The 21,973-nt window shown below is 42.9% G+C and overlaps 1 protein-coding gene across 4 annotated transcripts in view; it reads right to left on the bottom strand.

The window, feature by feature from the left end:
• GDA (guanine deaminase) overlaps positions 1–21,973 on the bottom strand; it is a 462,724-nt gene that overhangs the window by 3,991 nt on the left and 436,760 nt on the right. For 3 of the 4 annotated variants that reach the window (XM_083403475.1, XM_083403474.1, XM_083403476.1), the window contains 6 exons: positions 21,206–21,233; positions 19,839–19,946; positions 18,146–18,253; positions 16,249–16,346; positions 4,857–4,924; positions 4,064–4,210 (listed from right to left, as the gene is read on the bottom strand). In XM_083403475.1, the coding sequence (XP_083259601.1) occupies positions 4,064–4,210; positions 4,857–4,924; positions 16,249–16,346; positions 18,146–18,253; positions 19,839–19,946; positions 21,206–21,233 (557 nt within the window). Of the gene's footprint in view, positions 1–2,062; positions 2,103–4,063; positions 4,211–4,856; positions 4,925–16,248; positions 16,347–18,145; positions 18,254–19,838; positions 19,947–21,205; positions 21,234–21,973 lie in introns of all 4 variants that reach the window. The other variant, XR_014502959.1, reaches the window with a different exon arrangement.

The raw sequence follows: 21,973 nt of genomic DNA, 5'->3' as shown, positions 1-21,973 counted from the left end.
CCAGGGTGAGAACTTCAGTACATAACAGTGATGATGATAGATGAATAGAGGATAGAGAAAATTAATTTCTCTATTTAGCTTTATTTTACTATACTGATGCAAATGCTATGAATATAACTTATAATGGCTTTAAATTAAAAAACACTACAATTTACATTCTAAGAGACTTGCACAGTTCATCTTCTTCTCAAAGGCCAAACCAACTGTGTAGATTTATATCAGTTATGGTTTTACAGCAGTTTAGCTGACTGCCATGACCCCAGCATCTAATTCCTCATCTTCAGCGAACAAGGTTGGGAATTCAGAATAAGTATTGCAGCTTCTGGGAGCTTGCAACCAAGAGCCGGTTAGTGAACAGGACTCGCAAACGGGTGTTTGCAAGGATTGCTGGAGGAGACTGAAGAGAAGCTTGTGCCTTGTGGATTCCAGCTGGTTGCTTGAATGAACTGTTTAGAAGCTTGGCTCATTGCAGGCCTGAGGCTGGGCCTGAGGGTTCTACTGGAGCACATGATCTGAGGGGGAGGAGCTACTGCTGAGAGGAAGTCAGGCTGAATGAGGAAATGAGTTGAGGAAGGAGTTAGCAGCCGGCAGCAGTGCAACTTCGCTCACTGCAGCTTCTGGTTGCTCAGAAACAGGGTTGTTTGTGAGGGTGTTTAGAGGGGGGATTTGAGGGGAGGCCCAGAGTATTGTCTCTCAGTGTGCAAAGGACCAGGAGACATGGAAGGCGAGTGAGCTGCTGCAGTGACCTGCAACACCTGTTTGTCTTTCTGCCGGAGAACATGCAGCAGCACACTTGCAGCAAGTGCAAGCTGGTTGTCTTGCTGGAAGAGAAGGTGCAGCAACTTGAGGCTCACCTAGCCTCGCTTCTAGCTACAGGACAACATGCAGAGTTACTTGATAGAGCTGAGTGGACTGTGATGGAACAGCAACACTGCACTACAGCTCCCCAAGCTCCCTAGAGAGAGAGAGAAGTGGTTATTATATAGTGTGGTATTATATTTAGTACGATAAACCCAAGGACACATCTCAAAACCAGATGGAGGGGGACACCATTCCTGATAGGGTGACCCTCCCGACTGGGGACAGGCAGGGTCTTCAGTTTGCCATGTCCTTTCCGGGGGGGGGGGAGCCCTGTTGTTTCTCCAGACTGACCCTGCCTGCTGCAAGGGATGGTTGTGTCTTTGTGTCTCTCTCTCTGTGTGGAAAGAAACACTTGCCTGAGTGCTTGTTTTTTGTGGATTTTCCCTTGTCTATTCTTCTCCTCATTTCTGTTTGCTAACAGGATCATCTTTCTGAGTGAGTTTTTTCTGGGCACTTATGAATGCAACTTGCTTTAGTCCCATTTATTCCTGACATAATGGGCAGTGAAATGGAGATCCCTATTATGAAAATATGTGAGTAGATTCTTGTCTACCTACCTTTATAAATAGCTTGGAAAGATTGATCAGTTCAGAATATTTGAATGGAATTCAGGTATTGAAAGCTATTTATAAACTGAGACTAAGGTATTGTAATCTGACTTCAAGAAACATTGTTTGCACGACACCCGTCAACATTAACACTGGTATTGCTAGGCTTTACAATATAAAAAAGAGTCAGATCTTGGGAGATGTTTGGTAATCAAAGGATATTTCATTTGTTTTCCAGTTCTTATATGCAATAAATATTATTTACTATACTTCAGCATAAAATGCAACAGCACAAAATTTATTGTTTTACAAATTGCATGGAAAGCAAGAGCATTTCAGCCACAGAAAGTGAAATAGAATAAGGAGGGGGAAATGACTTTTTTAATTGTACCAATCTTGTTTTAATAATACTGAATGTTAGGCACTTAGTAAAATATTGTCAGCATGGCAGTGTGTTATTTTTTTCAGTGATATCTTTAGTGCAGTTTTCACATTAGACACAAGAGGGTGGTAAGAGGTTAAAAATAAGTTTTAAAAGGTTTCTTCGGCTATGTTTGAAGCAAGAGGAAGAATAAGCAATAGGATCTCTGTGTGGGGAACATGGAGAAATGCTATTGGGTGACAGAGAAAAGGCGGAAATACTTAGCACCTACTTTGCCTCTGTCTTCACCCCAAAGGAAAGTGATGCCCAACCTGGTGATAACAGAATAAATGATGTAAGAAGGGACCTGCAGCCCAAGATAGGAAAATAAATATTAAGGGAACACCTAGCCACTTTAAATGAATTCAAATCTTCAGGGCCTGATGAGCTGCATCCAAGGGTACTAAAGCAGCTTGTGGATCTAATTTCAGAGCCTTTGTCTATTATCTTTGAGAATTCTTGGAGAAGAGGTGAGGTCCCTACAGACTGGAGGCGGGCAAAGGTTGTCCACATCTTCAAAATGGGGGGGGGGGGAGGAAGACCCAGGTAACTACTGACCGGTGAACTTGACATCATTACCAGGGAAGGTCCTAGAACAGATAGTTTATCAGTCTGTCTGTGAGCATTTAGAAATGGATGCTGTGATTACTAAGACTCAGCGTGGGTTTCTCAAAAATAAGTCATGCCAGACTAATCTGATTTCTATTTTTTATGGAATTACAAACTTGGTGGATCAGGGAAATGCTGTGGACATAGTGTATCTTGATTTCAGTAAGGCATTTGACAGCGTCCCCCATTATATTCTTTGGAGGAAGCTGGTAAAATGTGGGTTGAATGAAGTAGCTGTTAGGTGGATTTTTAGCTGGTTGACTGACCAAACCCAAAGAGTACTCATTAATGGTTCCGCGTTGTGGCATTTCCCAATCACTGTGATTTTGTTTGTACAGGGGTATGGAAATGGTTAATGTAGATTGACCAATGAGAAAGCTCAGAGGCAGAGCCTACCTGGTTTTGAGGCTCAGCCCAGGGGTTTTACCATTGGGAGATAGAGGAGTCCGAGTCAGACAGAGCCAGTAAAAGACAAACCTAGCAGTTGTGACAGCTAGAGTGAGAGACAGGGATAGAACTGAGAGAGAAGAGTGTGACAGTGGGAGATAATGCCACATCTAGTTATGGGCGTGCATTTGAGAAACCGTTCTGAATATATTTAAAACTTGTTTGTTCTTCAATAAACTTTAATCTTCGTTGTTGACTTTACAACCTGACTGAGACTCAGTATTTCACCAGAAGAAACCTGGTTAGTGGCAGTGGAAGAATAAAGCAGTGGTGTACAGGTCAATAGTCCATGAACGCCACACTCGTCATCCTGGAAAAAAGTGACAAGTGGGGTGCCGCAGGGTTCTGTCCTGGGCCCGTTGTTGTTTAACGTCTTTATAAATGACTTGGATGAAGTAATTGAGGGGATGCTCATCAAATTTGCAGATGACACTAAACTGGGAGGGGTAGCTAATGCTACAGAAGACAGAATCAGAATTCAAAATGACCTTAACAGGTTGGAGAAGTGGGCCCAAAAGAACAAAATGAATTTCAATAGGGACAAATGTTGGGTTCTTTACTTAGGCAGGAAGAACCAGTTGCACAAATACACAATGGGGGACACCTGGCTTACTAGAAGTACATGTGAAAAGGATCTAGGGGTCTTGGTGGACCACAAGCTGAACATGAGTCAACAGTGTGATGCAGCAGCAAAAAAAGCTAATGCTATTCTAGGCTGCATCTAACGTGTAATTCACGTTTGACCCCACTGAGAAATTTGTATCCTGTGTTGTCATTGAGATGAGCAAATACCACAAATTTTCACCTAGATGAATAGACCTGAGAAGACAGGGAATAGTTTCCATGTCATGCCTTTACATCACACTACTTTTAAACATCAACTTATTCCCCTAAAACACAGCTCTTCTCACCAAAAAACTGAGCCCTCAAGTATGAGTATGCAGAAGCCCTAAGTCCAAAATGGAAAATTCATTCAGAACAAAATCAAGTATCAAATATGAAATTCAAATTTTGAGAAATTCATATTATCAGACAGCCAGAAGGAAATTTTGTCAATTTAGAATATGAGGGGGAAATGTGTATTGCCTCTAACTTTGAACAAGTAGCTCCTTGATAAACCAAAATATTGACAGCTGTGTGTTAGGGTAGAGAAGTAAAAGAAGAAGAGCTTCATTACCTTGGCTGCCGCCCAGAGTTGCTAGTTGGAAAACTTCCTTGAGAGTTAAGCACGTTTCATCCTCTTTGTTAATATGAATGATGTTAGATACCATAATTGCCTTTCTGATAGCATCAAGCATAGAGGCTGAGTAGCCACCAGCAACATCTGAAATAGAACAGAAAATTAAAAACATAGCCTGGAAGGAACAGTCTTCAGGTGAAAACATGAGTTCCATTAAATATGGGGGGGGGGGTCCTTAGCACGGCGCAGCTGTGTTACGGAGCGGCTATGAGCAGAAGCCTGTTGAGCAGCCTTGGTTACAACCCAGAATTCCTGCCTGCAGACAGACGGAGAGAGACACCCCATCGCTCCATCAGGGGTTTTGTTTCTTTTTAAACTTTAAATGTCCTGCCCACCTAGCAGTTCAAAAGCACCCCTAAGTGCAAGTAGATAAATAGATACCGCTTTATTGCGGGAAGGTAAACGGCGTTTCCGTGTGCTGCGCTGGTGCTGGCTTGCCAGATGCCGCTTAGTCACGCTGGCCACGTGACCCGGAAGTGTCTTCAGACGGCGCCGGCTCCCGGCCTCTTGAGCGAGATGAGCGCACAACCCTGGAGTCGGACACGACTGGCCCGTACGGGCAGGGGTACCTTTACCTTAAACTTTAAATGCTTTTAAAATCTCTATTCAATAAGCAAACTGGGGGGGGGGGGAGTGTGGCCCTTTGTTAGCAGATGTTCCACGTGAAGATGCCTGTGAGTCTTTCAGTGCAGCGTTTCCAAAATAAGCAGCTACGGAGTCAATGGCTCACCTGTGCCCAGGCCCAGCTTCACACGATGCTTCAGAACCTTCCTTGCGTTTAAAAGGCCACTGCACAACCTGGATGGGAAGCAGGAGAAGGGGGAAATGTGCCATCTTTACAAACAAAAAACCCTTGTGTTGTCAAATGAGGCTATTGGAAGTCTTTCATAAAGGGAAGCCTAGAAAAAAGTTTTTATATAAACCTTGGCTAAGAAAAAGAGAGTTTTCTCCCATTACTGTACTTCCATTCTTTGTTGTTTCACTGTTTGGAACTGAGGTGCCCCACATATTCCTGTGACAGTAAGTTGTTTTAATTGTTTTTAATTCTGAATAATTAATAATAATAATAATAATAATAATAATAAATTTCATGACAGTTCTTTATACATCTTATTTGGCTGGATATACATTAGTTCAGGCATAGGCAAGCTCAGCCCTCCAGATGTTTTGGTACTACAACTAGTCCCTAGCTAACAGGACCAGTGGTCAGGGATGATGGGGATTGTAGTCCCAAAACATCTGGAGGGCTGGGTTTGCCTATGCCTGCATTAGTTCCTTCACCCAATTTTCCACACTCTCTTATATTTTACAAGGTCACAACGTAACCCCTACTTTGAGGTCCAATTTTTGTAAATATTCCCCTAGGTTCTCCCACTCGCTCCTCGTCACTTTATTGTCTTGATTTCTTACTTTAGAGGCCATACTGGCAAGCTCTGCATATTCAGTTAATTTGTATTGCCATTGTTCTTTCCCTAGGATTTCTCTTAATTTCCAATATCTTGCATATATTTGCTGCCGCTGTTGCATAGAAAAATAGGTTGTGGGCTTTCTTAGGTAATTCATTCCCAATTACACCTAGAAGAAATGCTTCCGTTTACATTTCCACCATAAATAAATAAAGGAATAAAAGAACCCTCTACTTCCAAACATTTCTAGCACACTTTTGATTATTATTTTTTTGGTACATTTTAGTCAGCTTAACCGGTGTCAAATACCATCTACTGTATACTGCATTTTTTCTAATTTGGTAACATGATGAAAAGTTCATTGTTCATTTCCATAACTCTCATCCAAACCTTATTCATTCCTTCTAATCATGTGATTTAAAAATCCTCTGCAGGGGCTTCCGGGTTGAGCGCGCCTGGCAATGGCGGATTTCCTCCGTCTCGGAGGGGACCGCTCTCCGAAAAGAAGGGTCTGACCGCCTACGGTGAGGCGGAGACCCGCAAAAAACCACGGTCGGAGGAAGACCGTGGACCTGGGATCCGGCTTGTGCCATTAGCGCCTCCCCTACTCGCGGGGAGACCCGGTTTCGGGGCTCCGGAGCGACGTGGGGTGAGCGGCGCGGCACTTTGGATCGATCGCTGTTTTCGGGGAGTGAAGCCGCACAGCTGCTGTCAGGGAAGCGCCAACTTTTCCTGTGGACATTTGGATCAAAGAAACTTTTGTAAGTAAACGGAAATTGGATTATAAATTATTGAAATTTGGTATTGGATGGAAGGTTAAAACAGGAAGCCCACCTTCCACTCTGTAGAAAGATTAAGGCAAAAGCGAAAGGACTGGAGCCTTTAAAAAGTATTTTGCAAAGAAACAAATCTGCCACCTAAGTGTTCTAAACCCCCCCCCTCGGAAGCAGGGGAAGAGGGGGAGACTGTTTTAACTGTCTATAGCCCTGCAGAGTAGTGTATTTTGAATTTATCTTCTACCGTCTCGAGCCCGGGACCGGGCTGCCAAAAGGAGGGAAAGAACTTTTATAATTAGAAATAATCATCAAAAAGAACAGATCAAGGGAGAACTGAATCTTTTCGTCCTGTATTTGTTGGAAAGGAAAAATGGAGTTGAGCTACAATTGTTACTGAAAGGTGGATAAAAAATAACCAAAGGGAACTGTAACAGGTAACAGGCTGTTGTGGAAAGTTACAGAAACACATATTTGACTGCCACATTGTTATACTTTTGGATGGAAAATTCCCACACAGGCTGAAATCTTGCAGAGGAATACAAGCATCTGACCTTGACAGTAAGATAACATTGAAAGACCAGGCTTGGGAACATGGAAGAAAAAATAACAGCTCTGTTTGAACAATTTCAAAAGAAACTGTCTATTTTGGAATTCGGTATCTCGGATCTGAAGGAAAATGTACACAGCCTGGCTCAACAAGGGAAAAAATTAGCAAACTCGGCTCAAGGATTGAAAGCAACTCAACAAGGATGGATATATGAGAAGAATACGGATCAAACAGAACAGGCTCTGTCTTTGCAAGAGAAACCGTCAGTGGAAAATATAGTAATAGAGCCTCAGATTGATGGACAAAAAATGGACTATGAGAGTAAAGAGCCCAAAGGACAGATTTGGAAAAGCAGTGCCATATATGGAGTGAGTGATACAGGTCTGACAAGATATATTTTGGAAATTGGCACTTTGAGAAAGTTTGAAGAAGGGAAATTCAGCAACTTTAAGGAGTGTGCGGAGCAAGTCTTGGACAATTTTTCGGTTCACAAGAGGAATTATAGAGTTTGGGCAAGCTTGTTCAAGAAGGTCAAAGGAGATGCTAAGGGGAATGTGCCTTTGGACATAATTTTAGGTTCGAAAAAGACTCGGCAGACAGGCCAGGAAGATGGCTTAAAGGCCTCGGATACTAGACAACCTGGTTGACTGATTGAACTTATGGATTGGAAAGACTTTAAAAAGCTGCAAAAAAAAAAAAAAGACTGGCAGTACCCGAAACCGGGGGGAAGAGATGGTGGGATAAATTTGGAAATTATTAAGTAAAATTTGATATAATTTGGATTTAATAATTATCTTTGGGGGATGACGGAAGGAATTTATTTTGGTTCCAGGGATTAAGATAAGGAAGATGAAACATTAGGAGATAAGGGTATGCTATTATAGGATTTAAGATTAGAAGATTTAAGGTAAATTTTCTTTTTCCATTATTGTTTTTCTTCTTACAAGGGGTAAAGGTAAATAAGTGAAAAAGTAGTAAAAGTTGGACGGAATTTGCCGACTAGATTAAAAATTGGAATACAAAGAGGGAGATGGGAGGAAGTCAAAGAAACAGGTCAAAAAAGAAGGAATTAGAAATTTGGAGTTGTTTGGGTTTTTTTCTTTTTTTCTTTTTGAGTTTTGTTTTTTGAGATTTTTGGTGTTGGGGGGTGGGGAAGAGGGTTTTTCTTTTGTTTGGGTTTCTCTGCTTTTATTTCTTCTTTCTTTTTATTCTCTCTTCTCTTTTATGTGTTTTGTATGGATATGTTGTGTTATGTTATTGGAAAATTCAATAAATATTATTTTTTTTAAAAAAATCCTCTGTGCACCCTAGTTTTCTCATACCAAAGGTATGTATGTCATCCGTAGAACAGGTCAGCTCCTTCTAAGTCCAGCACATTTATATCCTTCAATTTGATCCACTCCTTCATCCAGCTTAGGCAGGCTACTTCATAATATAATTTCAGATCTGGGAGAGCAAACCTCCCTCTGTGCTCCTCATCTATTAATATTTTGTATTTGATCCTTGGGTTTTTTCTTTGCCATAAAAAGTTTAGTATATCCTTTTTCCATTTTGTGAAGCAATTGGTGTTGGATGTCACCAGTAGTGATTGGAATAAAAATATAATTTTGGAGAAGATACTCATTTTAACTACAGAATCCTGCCCAAAAAAGACAAATTCATTCACTTCCATTTTTTAATGTCTTTTTTATCACTCTATTATAATTATCTTGAAATAGATTCAGATTTTTGGATGCAATCCACATTCCTAAGTATTTAATTTTTCATTCCATTTTGATTCCTAGGTCATTTTCCAGTTCTCCCTCTGTTTGATTATTTTTATTCTGAATTAACCTTTGGCTTTTTATTAATACAGAATCCCGCTAGATTGCCGAAAGTTGTGATAGCTTCCAAGGCTATTGGTAAACTTATGGATGGGTTCTCTACCGTTATTACTATGTTGTCTGCAAAGGCCTTAATTTTATACGTTCTCTGTCCAATCCGTGTGCCTTTTATTCTCTCCTTCTCCCTGATCTTTCTTGTAAGTACTTCCAATACCAAATTAAATAGTAATGCAGATAAGGGACATCCTTGTCTTGTACATTTTTTGATTTGAAAATTGTTGGTGATCTTTTTGTTAATAATTATGTTTGCTCTTTGTTCTCTGTATATTGCCTTAACAGCATTTGTAAAGGCTGGTCCAAAGTCCATATAGTCTAGAATCTTTGTCATGAAGATCCATAAAATGTTATCAAAGGCCTTTTCTGCATCTAGAGACAGGATTGCTGCTTGCTTCTCCCTCCTTTTTTCCACGTATTCAATTATATTCAAGATATTTCTGATGCTGTTTTTCATTTTTCTTGATGGCAAAAAGTCGACTTGGTCTTTGTGGATTACCATATTCAATACCGTCATCATTCTCTTAGCCATAATGTTTGCAAATAATTTATAATAATTGTTTAATGGAGATATTGGCCTGAAGTTCTTTGGGTGTGGAGCTATTTATCTTGTTTTGGAATTAAAGTTATACCTGCCTTTTTCCATGAAAGTGGAATTGGGTTCATTACCTCTATCATTGGTCGTGCCAGTGTTTCTTGGAAGACTTTATAATACATCAGAAAACGTCCATCAGCTCCAAGCAATTTTCCTAACTTAGCTTGTTTCATGACCATCTTAACCTCCAATTATTCAATTATTAATATTAAATATTAATATTGATTAATGTTAATAAGTAATATTAATTTCCGTGTGCTCTGGCTTCCATCACGGTGTCCCGTTGTGCCAGAAGCGGTTTAATCATGCTGGCCACATGACCCAGAAAGCTGTCTGTGGACAAATGCCGGCTCCCTCAGCCTGAAGTGAGATAGGCGCCGCACGTAACCGTCCAGAGCTTCTTTACCTTTTTTGGAGTAATAATTCCAAAATTCACTTCTAATGTCTTTAGGGTTGGATATTATTCTGTCCCCTATTAGGACTTCGTTTATGATATTTGGTTTCCTTCCTTTTGATAACTGCCGTGCCAGGAGTTCACCAGGTTTATTAGCATGTTTGAATTGCTTTTGTTTTAAGGCTTTTATTTTTTGTTCTATTTCATTCTGTGTTGTAATTGCCAGTTGTGTTTGTAAGATTTTAATTTTCTGTGTGGTAGTTAGGTCTCTGTGCTTATCTGTTACTGTCTTCTCACAGTTCTTCAGTTCATCCATTAGCTTTGGTATTTCTTTTCTCTTTTTCCTATAAAAGACATTCTGTTGTTTTTCTTCAGATCATATAAATCTTTCGCTCTTTCTGTATTTTAAATTGTCATAAACACCAACCCCCAGGTCCTGCTGGTGAAGGGAAGTTTAGTATTAAAAGTGATAACAGTACAATTATTATTATGTTCTTTGTATACTGTGTTAGTTTTATGATGTTAGCCGCCTGGAGCCCGGCTCTGGCTGTGGAGGACGGGATACAGATAGAATATTATTATTATTATTATTATTATTATTATTATTAGGGAAAGGAGTATTGCATGTTATATGCAAGAATCAGGTGTAATCAACACAATGCCTTCCAGATGCTTAGGACCCCAACTCCCATCAGCTCTGGCCAGCTTTAGCAATAGTGAGGGATGATGGGAGTTGTAGTCCAAAAACCTGAAGGTTACAGAGTTGACCACAAAAAACAGCACAGTCAAGGAAATTTGTGATTTGATAGCATCACATCACATGGTGAGCATTCCTACATAGATTATGGTGGAGAAAGGAGCAGTATTCATACTTGTGCAGGAACTAGGATGTCAGAGAATTCTGTCAGAAATGGGAGCAAAAAATGCCTCACTTTGCATGCTCATCCCAGGAACAAAAATCAGACAAGTGAATATAGTTCTGCATAGTTTTTGACATTTCCTTCCACCGAAAGGCTTTGAAATTAATTACACAATTAATTAAGAAATGAATAATGTAAGTTTTGGATGGAAGCTAAACTGTGGCAAATGGAGACAGTGCTGATGGTGACAGAGAACACGGTGGAAATCCTTGCTTCCTTACATCCCTAGTAGGAACTCGTACCATGTGATGTTATCGCATTGTGAATTTTCTTTATTGTACTGTAAATCTACAAGACGACCTGGCTGGTAGCTAGATTCTGCGCCCAGATTTGTAGGCACAGATCATCCTCTAGAATAAAATAGCTTACTAGAGTGTTGGGAGCAGTAATGAGGTAAACTGCTATGCCTCGGCTCTAAAGGGGAGGGATTTCCTGGGACGTCTGCCAGGAAATGACGTGAGCAGACTGGAATGTTCTTTGTGTGCTGTGAAAGCGAAAGTGTCAGTGTGTAAGCAGTCAGCTCGGTGAGAGGAGCTGGAAAGCGATGGAGCTATCCTCTGATGGATTTTTGCCAATGTTATCGGAGCAATAAAAGACTTTAAGGAAAGAATCTGCCTTCGTTAATTCAAGCCTTTTCCACATGCAGTTGCGCTTATTCTGCTAAGGTGTTTTACTGCTGTAGGAGTGAAGCAGAAGAGTTCACACAGCGGAGCGTGCCGGACTGAGGGGCCAGTAAATCTGTCTGGGAAGATTTACTGGCAGCACCGGACTAATTATCCTAACAAGGTTATGGACTTCAGCACGTGTGGAAAAAGGCTTTGAAGCTGCGGAGGGCTGAGATCGCGTGTCAGATCTTCAAAGGCACTGCGGAGAGACTCAGACGCAAGGAGCCAACAGCCCCACAGACTCCCGGTTTTGGCTGAGTGAGTATAAGCCTACAGAAGGGAAGGGCCATGGCTCAGGCAGCTTCAGAAAACTTTAATATCCCCTTTGAGAGACTGAGTGAGTAGAAAGGGGCTGAGAAGGGCAGAAGATGGCTCTGAAGCACAGTTTTGGCTGTGAGCCTTTGCCATGTCAGAAGCTTACCCCCAGCACGTGGCTGGCGTGGAGCTTTCATGTGGAGCTTTCCCTAGTGGGGGCAGGTTTGTGGGGTGCTGTCCAGAAACCCCAGAAGGCAGCAGAGAGCACAGAGGTGCAGAAAGAAGCAGAGCAGCGTGTGCTAGCGTTTCTAGCAGAAAACGTCGACGTACACCTGTTACCCCTGGTCTTAGAGGCTAGAAGGCCTAGTGCAGCGTGGCGAGCACTCCAAGAAGCTTGTGAAGCAGGAGTGAGCCGAGACGTGGCCGCTGCGACACCAGAAGGGGCAGAGAGCCAAGATGGCGCTGAGAGCCCAGCTGAGAGCAGCTGGGAGAAGCTCCCAAGAGAGGGGGGCAGTAGAGCTGCTGTGGCTGCTGCAGAGAGCTGCTTTGATGCTGAGATGTCTCTGTTTGAGAAGCCTGGAGAGGGGCCAAGCCCAAGCTTGGAGAACCCCAGACCCACCAGACCCACCAGAGGGGGTGCAGGTTATCGACCTGGGAGCCCCGGTGCTGAGAGTGGGGGGGGCAGAAAAAAGCAACAGCGCAGAGAAGCCTCTTTCTCCAAAGGCTACTACTAGTTGTTTACTCCAAGGAGCTGAGAAACCTTCCCGTGGGAAAGGAATGCAGCAGCTGCCAGGAGGACAGATAAGAGCGGTGGACTTGCGTGAGAGAAGTCCAGTCTCCATGGCAACTGAGAGAGTTGCAACAAAGGCTACAGTGAAGAAAGTCAACACAGGCCCCAGCCAAGGGGGCAGTGAGAGGGGGGTTTTTGCTATGGCGACCCAGAAATGTGAACACAACAATCCTCTAGAAATCATCATTGACAGTGGAGCGACCCACACCCTCGTACCGTCGCCTAATCTCTTGCGGGATCGCAAGAGGGTAGAGACTGACAAGTTTTGTGTCGTGGCGGATGGTTCGAGAACAAAATTGACTGAGACTGGATTGTTTTACTGTCCTTTTCTTAAGCATGAAGTTAAGGCTTTTGCAGTGCCTGGTTTGACCAATTGTCTGTTAAGTGTACATGATTTGCTAACAGAGGGCTTTCAAGTTTCTTTTGCAGGTGACAAGTGCGAATTCTACAAGAATGGCAAACATGTCTATACAGTGCATGCCAAAGACAATTTGTTTACTGTTAACCTGTCTTTGTCCACAGGAGAAGAAGACGCAGAGGACGCCAAGGGGCAATGTGTGAATGTAGCGCCCCACAATGGTTGTGCTCATATTTGGCATAGACGCTTTGCTCATTTGGGGTGGGCATTTCTTAGGAAAGCCCCAAGTTTAACTGAAGGGTGTGACTTTAAGAGTTGTGACAAGTTTTTAGATTGCAATGCATGTAAGCAATCTAAGATTGTAACTTGCTCCTATCCGAAATCAGAGAGACGCACCACACAACCTTTTGAGTTAATTCATGCAGATTTGTGTGGGCCAATGGCGGTGGAATCTTTGGGGAAGTCAAAGTACTCTTTGATTCTGGTTGATGATTTTTCGAAATCCGCTTGGACCTTTGCTTTGAGAACCAAAGCTGAGGCAGCTAAAGTGATCAGGGATTGGATCATAGCTGTGGAGACGATGTATTCCACCAAGGTGCGTGGCTTTCAGAGTGATAGAGGTTCGGAATTCACTGGATCCGCTCTGCAAGATTTTTTCAGGGAACAGGGGATTAGCCACAGACTCACTGCTCCTTACTCTCCGCAACAGAATGGTGTGGCAGAGAGAAAAAACAGGACAGTGCAAGAGGCAGTTTCTGCAATCCTTTGGGATGCAAAGCTACCCCAAAAGTTCTGGTCTGAAGCTTGGAAGTATGTGGTACATACACAGAACAGAGTGTACAACTCTAGCGTGGGAAATACACCGTATTTCTTACTGCATGGAAAAAAGCCCAAGGTTAATTACTTCCGTGTGTTTGGTTGTGAAGCCTGGGTGCTTGTTCCAAAGGCTCTACGCAGAAAAGGCGAGCCAAGAGCAAAGAAAATGATCTTTGTAGGGTATGAACCTGGCTCAAAGGCCTGGAGGTTTGCGTACCCCAGTGGTGATCAGTCAAGACTGGTTGTGAGTAATAGTGCAGAGTTTTGTGAGCAAGCAGGCTGGGAGCGTCTGCACGCAAACCCAGAGGTGGTTATGCAACAGTCCTATGACTCAGACGCTGAAGAGGAGGATGATGAAGTGGTTGCAAGGGACCAAGGTCCAGAGCAACAAAGTCCAAGACAGGGACAACTTAGACTCCCTCAGAGGGGGGAACCTAGAACACCTCCTCTGACAAGAGTCAAGCTTGAACCAAAGAGTGAGCCTTCTTCACCCGTTGAGCCAGCTGTGAAGCCCAAAAGGCGCAGCAGGTCAGAGGGGGAAGATGCTGAGGTTGAGGAAGAAAAAGCAGTGTCACCAAGAGTCACACTGAGGAGATCAGCGAGGACAAGGAGACCTCCTGATCGGTATGAGGCTTCAGGTGTCTGGGTAGGTTCAGCTAGATGTGAACCTGATTCCTTTGAGGATATTCAGAGTTTGCCTGAGGAAGAAGCAGCTGAGTGGCACAAGGCAATGGACAAAGAGTTGAAGTCCATGAAGGATCTAGGTGTGTTTTCACTCACTGAATTGCCACCAGGCAAACAGGCAGTAGGTTGCAGGTGGGTTTACCGTTTGAAACCCACAGAGACTAGGCAACCACAGTGTAGAGCAGAGGCTCAGAGAACGCTTGTAGCTTGTGAAGCACTGAGAGTTCGGAATGTGTGTCAAAGCGTTCAAGAGGGATTAGTAGCACTGAAATATTGTCCCTCTGCGAAGAACCTAGCCAATGGCTTAACAAAGCCACTCTCCTTCCAGAGACATGGAGAGTTTTGCGTAGGTTTAGGTTTGGGACGACCAAGGGTCGATTCTACCCTCCGATCCGAGGCAAGAGGGGGTGTTGGGAGCAGTAATGAGGTAAACTGCTATGCCTCGGCTCTAAAGGGGAGGGATTTCCTGGGACGTCTGCCAGGAAATGACGTGAGCAGACTGGAATGTTCTTTGTGTGCTGTGAAAGCGAAAGTGTCAGTGTGTAAGCAGTCAGCTCGGTGAGAGGAGCTGGAAAGCGATGGAGCTATCCTCTGATGGATTTTTGCCAATGTTATCGGAGCAATAAAAGACTTTAAGGAAAGAATCTGCCTTCGTTAATTCAAGCCTTTTCCACATGCAGTTGCGCTTATTCTGCTAAGGTGTTTTACTGCTGTAGGAGTGAAGCAGAATTTCACACAGCAGAGCGTGCCGGACTGAGGGGCCAGTAAATCTGTCTGGGAAGATTTACTGGCAGCACCGGACTAATTATCCTAACTATCCGGACTAATTATCCTAAATGCTGAAGTCTCCCTTTAGGGCGCCTCAGGGTCAATTTTTAATGGTAGCCCAAATCTCAGTTGCACAGATGTATGTATATATCTCAATTTTAACTCATGAGCTATTGCTGCAATCTGCTCCAATTGTATATTTTATCTTTATGAACGCTGTTTTTATTAAGTGAGCTGGTCTTTGACCGTAATAAATTATCTATCTACTGTAAATCAAAGGCTGTGGTGGTAGGAAAATTTGCATCATGTGAAAGACACAGCAGAGCATGACTATTCCCCCTATATTATTGGGGTGTTCCCCTGCATATTATTGGGGTGTCATTTTCAGAGGTATCTCCCTAGTACATTATATGTCTTGTTCTGGTCTAAGGCACCATGTTTCTTGCCAGTAGTGAGGAATGCAGCAGCAGCAGCAGCAGCAACAAGCATGCCCCCCAGCTACTCCATTTCAGAGAAACTATCTGTTTTTGAAACTTTTCACTTCTTGTCTCAAAGAGAAAGTCCTGCCATCCCAATTTAATGCTGCAAACAAACAGGCGGGTTCATGGATTGCTGCTCTACTTGTAGCTTTCAAAGCATCACTCACTATATCAATAAGAAAATCCCATAACTTCTCACAGCTCTTCCCTTCACTGCATCCCAATGCCAATTCATTTTCATGCCTCAGGTTGACTTTTGGGCAGTGGCATAGCGTGGATTGTTTGGGGAAGGGCAAGTGTTGCACCCTCTGGTGGGCTAGGCAGCTGGGGTAGAGGCACATGTTGGGGGTGCATACATGGAGCTAAACAGAGCCCACTTGCAACAGGCTCTTCGCCCGCTGCCTCCGTCCACCTGCTGGACCCTGTTACGCCCTACCACAAATGTGCGCCCCCCTGCCCTCCCCGTGCTTTGGCTCTACTGCCAGGGGCACAGGCACAGGGCTGGTAAAAAAGATGGCCACTTCAGAGCACCCAGATTTATATCTGCCTTGGGGACATCTGGAAACAGGCTGCTTTGACCCTTCAAAGGGATACGTGCAAACATCTATTTTCTCTGTGAAGAAGCTGGTACAGTGCCGATTCCATCATCCCATGTTAAAATTATCTAAACCTTCAAGCTATCCACACTGAAATGTGGTGAACTTTAAAACACAGATATGAAACACAGCATTATCTGAAACACACCTCTATGAGGTATTACCTACTGTAAATGAATTAACTTATTTTACTTACGATATGTTTGAATTGGGGCAATGTACAATGGCAGCTCCTTTAAGATTAAAAACTTGCAGTTCTTCATCAGAAAGATGGCAGCCATGAGCCATTATTGTCTAAAGAGTAAAAGAAAAACAGTGTAATTTGTATTTTTATTTTATTATTAACTTTTACTATCATTTTGCTTCTACTTGTACCTAGAGAGGACAATACCTAGACAGGGCCCTGGTGCTATGAAGAATTATTGCCTCTGTTCATTCCTCATAACTCTGCTGTGAGCTATTTGCTCTCTTCAAGAGAGCCAAATAAGATGTATTATCATTCACACAAGTAGGAATGGTGCAAATCCTTTGTTTGCAAAGGTTATCACGTGCTAGAATGGCTACTGCCATGGGCTGTTATGTGTCGTTCATATTTTATTTCCTGACTTCTTAAATGACCAAGGTGAACTGCCCATATATCCCAGTAAATTTTATCCAAACAAATAAATACGAATGAAAAGTAGTGAAATTGAGTCTATTGGGCTTCTGTTGTGGTTGTTTAATGCTACCTTGAATGAAGGTTATTCTTTATAATAGAAAGTACGGTAATGTTTGTTTCTCAGATAATCAAAGGAAGCATATCAGGGCCCTGCCATATGCAAACCTCTAAACTCTTGGTAGTAAACCCTCATCATTAATTACTCTATTTAGAAGCATTGTGCTTAAATTTGAATCTCATTAATGTGATTAATGCTGTGTATACAATCTGCTAATTGACATTAAGTCAGCTAATAAAATGCTACGCAAATCTTAAAATCCAAAGGGAGAATTTCAAAGACAAATGAGACATATTCCCTGAAGATTTTCAGAGGCAACTGAAAATGCCTTGCGTGTCTTTGAAAAATCTCCCTCACAAGTGTAACTGAAAAACCTAAGTTTGCCTCAAAGTCAAGTTTATTAATTTCAGAGTGCTTCTGTGGGGAAACAATCACAAAGAAAACTGTGTGAAAAACCTGGGGATTCCCACTGCTTTAATTCAAATGCAGACAAGTGTGTTTGTTTGTTTGTTTGTTTGTTTGTTTGTGTGTCTGTGTGTGTTCCTCCACTTTTTAATCTGTGGGAATTTGCTAGGGTTGCCTTATTTTAAAGAGCCAAAAAGAGGAGACACACACATGTAAGTGCCCCTGCAAGCAGCCAGTGGCCATGATGCTTCGCGACTCCCCATCACCACCCGATAAGGGGCCTCAGGCTATGTTATTGTGCATCGTGACCAAAGCAAAGTGGACAGAGGCGCCTCAAACTCTTCTCCTTAACCCGCACACCCAACACCCTGCCGCAGCCACCCTCCCGCCAGGTCTTGCCCAGGCAGCTGCTGGAGGAGAGAGGGAGGCTGGGCAGCGGAGGCGCACGGTGAGTCTGGCGAGCGTGCTGAGGAGACATATCGAACTCCTCCTCACACTGCCCAACCGTGAGCAAGGGCGCGCACACGCCTTTCTCCGTCTCTCACCTCTGAGAGGCCTTGTGCCCCCCCTTCACTGCTGCTTCCCTCTCTCCTTCTCTCTCTCCTCACAAACCTGGTTCCCGCCTCAACGCTGCCCACCATTTGGGGGAGAGTGAGAGGGAGAAGGGCTGCCTGCGGCCCGGATCCCAGGGAAGAGAGCCTCCTGGTGCTGGAGCGGGCAGACCCATGCTCGTTTTTCTTGGTGCCCACCACCCCGGAACAGGAGCCAAGCGCCCTGACGGCGGGCTTCCCTTCCCAAAGTGGATCTCCTTCTGGCACTTGGGCATGGCGGCGGCAGCAAGCACTCAGTCACCACAATGGAGGGGGCGGCAGCAGCAGCAGCCACAGGAGAGCCAGGACTCTGTCCGCTAGAAACCCCACCAAATGCATCCTCCCCAATAACATATCTAAGTATTCTGTGAAAACACTCTACCTTGTTTGTAAGAAGATTGTTTTTATCGTATAACTCTGTATAGTTTTGATAAGTAGGGAATAATTTTTCCACGAGTTTCATTTCTCCTTCACTCTCACTTATGTGACTCTGTAAGGAGAAATGGGGTTCAATTACAATGGTCAGCATTTCAATATATGGTTAGCTTGAGCAAAAAGACACAATAACTCCCCACTCCAAACAAGTGTGTAATGGCTTTGATTCTACAGAGCACATCACTGTTAATTATGAATACAGTCTTCCGTATTATCTTCCCAGGTGACACCATAAAGATATTCTAGTCAAGGGAGTAGCCAGCTTGCAAGGAAATGACACACTGCATATATTATAGATCTATATAAGTATCTGTGTCTCTATATAGACAGAGGCCCATTAGAGAGAGATTTGTGCGGTGGCAGGAGCACATAGCCTTGGAAAAAATATCAAGGAGGGGGGAAGAGGTCAAAGGCTCACAAAATAGTGATACGTTCTTTGGGAAGGCGGGAAAGAGGGAAGAAGGAACTAGCATTGCTGGTTTCAGCACTTCTTGATTGGTTTCCAGTGCTATTTTGTGCATGCTTACTCAGAAGTAAGTTCCACTGTGTTCAATAGGCCTTGCTCACAGACAGGAGTGGCAGAGGTGTGGCAACTTTCTCCTGGGAGTGGAATGGCCGCTGCTTACTGACCACAATCAGGTCTGCATGGATGGCGTCTGCAGAGAGCCCACCTGGCACTCCTGTCAGTGCATCTGTGCAACCCTTAGCTTGCTACTGCCTCACGTCTCCCTGACTTGGTAAGCAGCAGCAACTGTGGCTCCACCAGACAAGCCACTCTTGCTCACAAATACAGCATGCAGAAAACTGCAGCTTTTGTTCCATTTTGAAGGACTCTGTGGAGTATGCGTAGCCCCCAAAATGGTTTAAATGTTCATAAAATGGGATTGGATGGGAAGTGTGTGTTGATCATTACAAAAGATGTCATGGACACTATTCATTAGGCCTGTGACACCTGAAAAACCACATTTCACACGGCATTACAAATTGCAATAGGTGTGCAAACAGAACCTATTTTCCTGGCACAATGTATTACTGTTCAGAGTGCTGGCAAAAGTTCCCCACAAAAAGCCAGATTGAGCCCCCAGCAATAATTAACCACACTGCACTTTTATTATATAATGAAATTGTTATAAATAATGGCTCCCATTCCTATTTAAGTACATTTGGTTCTACAGTCAGACAAATGAAGGACATTGTAAGGGACAGTCTCATGGAAATTACATTAAAAAATACTCTAAATACAAAGCTTCTTGCTGTTTCCTGATCTAAAGTTTGTGCGCATTGCAGAGCAAAAACTAAGCCTTCTTAGACAGCTAACTCTTCAACTCCCCTGGGCAGATCTCTTGCCATAAGAAGGATTACTCAGCATGAAGCTGATCCTCATGAGCATGAAAAAAATTGCACTGGGTTTTCCATTTCCCATGCATATATCATGACTGCAGGGCCTGACATCAGGGCTGGTGGCCTAAACAGAGTTGGTGTTTCCTAAGCTACAGAAGGGTTGCCATATTTCAAGAAGTAAAAATCTGAACATAAAAGTTGTTAAGCTTTTTCTTTGGAGGGGGGGATAGCCCAAAAAGTTGTCATTTGAAATTGCTGCCTAGATGAGTTTTCACTAAATATGATAACAAAAAACTTACCTGCACATGAAGGTCATGAATCTTTGCCAGCTTACCAAGGCTATTAAGCAGTTCCTCTGTACAGGATGGTCCAAAGCGGGGCGTTACTATGGGGTGAACCCTTGGATACTGGGGAAAATGTCAAAGAAAGACAAAAGACATTTGTGTATACCAGCATATTAAATATACCTATTCTTAGCTTGTTTCTTAGGCAAATTATTAAAAATGGGAACAAATTAAGCCTGTACAGATTACTTTTTCTAAGGCACACAGTTTATGTTCTGTTATGGCTAAACCACAATTTCAGATCAAACAGTGACATCAGTTAGCAGGCACAAAGTGCTCAGCATGTGCAAATTCAGGCTATAACCCATCATTCTTTACAAGGAGCGTGATCCACATATGGCTTAGTTCCTTGCAGTCTCTCTGACTTCACGCTCCCCTCAGCCTGGCTCCAGGAATGGCAATGAGTCTGGAGTGGGGTTAAACAGAACTACAGTGGAACCTTTTCCATTCCAGAAAAACTGTTTGACTTCTGAAACGTTTGAAAACCAAGGCGCAAAGGGCAGTCTGCAAATTTACAGAGAAAATTGAGAAAAATACAGTGGTACCTCAGTGGAAGCTGTTTGACTTCTGAGGCGTGTTTGAAAACAGAAGCATTTATTTCTCGGTTTTCGGCATTCAAGTTCCAAAACGTTCGTCAACAAAGACGATCAAAAACTGAGGTACCACTGTATCCCTCTCCGTTTCAAATGATTGGGACAGATCAGAAAGATGGGTCTGTCTCCATCATGTCTAGTTCAGCTCAAGGGTGAGACGTGAATTCTGACAGGATCGCCATACCAGTGTCTGTGGTTACCTTGGCACCTGTGAGGGTTCCCTGGCTTTCTCTTTCTTTCTTTCTAGCTCCTATCCCTCTTAGAAAGAAAGTCATAGGGCAAAATGTGCAGGTGCCTTCCAAATGATTTCTGTGAAATGTGGAGAATAGTATTGTAACCTTGTGTATTTTTCCTGGTACTGAGGAACTCTCCCTGCTGCTATTAGCCAGTAACAGCATCAGTGTGTGTGGGTGTGAAATCAGTAAAAATCAGTGTTGTGTGATCTACACAGTCAGGATCAGGTAAGCCTAAAGTTGTCAGGGGTGGCTGTCTCTCAATTTTTGTGTTTTGCCATGCTCCCCATGGCACCCATTTTGTGTTATGCCCTGCCCCACAGTGGCTATTTTGTGACCAGAATCCCCCAAACTCTGTCAAAATTCAAAATGTTAAGGACCCCTACCGTACAGCCTAACCTTTTACATAGGAAAACATCTTATCTTTTACATAGAAATATGCATGCCCTGGGAGTACAACATGACCAGTTGGGAAAGGAAAGGAAATTCTACTTACTTTCTTGTCCAGTACTCCTCTAACAAACCTGAAAGGATTGGGGTAGGAAGTTAAAATATATAAAAAATATATTCATCATCATCATCTAGATTTACCCGTCCTTTAATATGAGGTCCCAGGGTAAGTTACAATCATTTTTAAAATTAGCATTATATTTGTGCATGTCAGTCCCTCTGTGTTTCTGTATCAGGGGTGTACCTTGTATCTGCATTTTAACAAAATTCTGATCTGTTTCTGAATTGTCGTGTGTCCTCTCTGCTTTGATTTGTATTCTGGGTTCTGAGCATCTCTATATAAAACAAAGTGGTCCCCAATCACTATAATCACTATAATGGTGAATTTAAAAATGGTTACAACTCCCTTCCCTTTTGGCCAAAGTGGATAAATTTTACAGAAACACTGGGTCCCTCCAGAGTGGATTACACATCAACTCAATTTGCCTCATCATTCAGCCCCCACATGCAGGCCACCCCCCCCACCATTATGTGTACAAACAGAAATATATTTTCGTATGAATCGTTTGACAATTTGATCACACAGTTAATCATCACTTTTCAGTGAGGTTAATAGGACTGTACAAATGCACAGCAGCTAAGGAATTTTATCTCAAATTTACACAAGCTGTTGGTAATTAACAGCAGACAAGTGGTCATTACTATGCTTCCTGTGACAACTAAATAGATAACATGTGAAATGAAGTGAAAACCTAATTATATACTACAATGGCAGTATTTTTCTTTTAAAAAGTAAAAACTTAATTTTGGCTGT

The sequence above is a fragment of the Podarcis tiliguerta genome (assembly GCF_965153285.1).
Source record: "Podarcis tiliguerta genome assembly, chromosome: 11".
NCBI classification, from domain to species: domain Eukaryota; kingdom Metazoa; phylum Chordata; class Lepidosauria; order Squamata; family Lacertidae; genus Podarcis; species Podarcis tiliguerta.
This window is presented reverse-complemented; position numbering and strand designations above follow the sequence as displayed.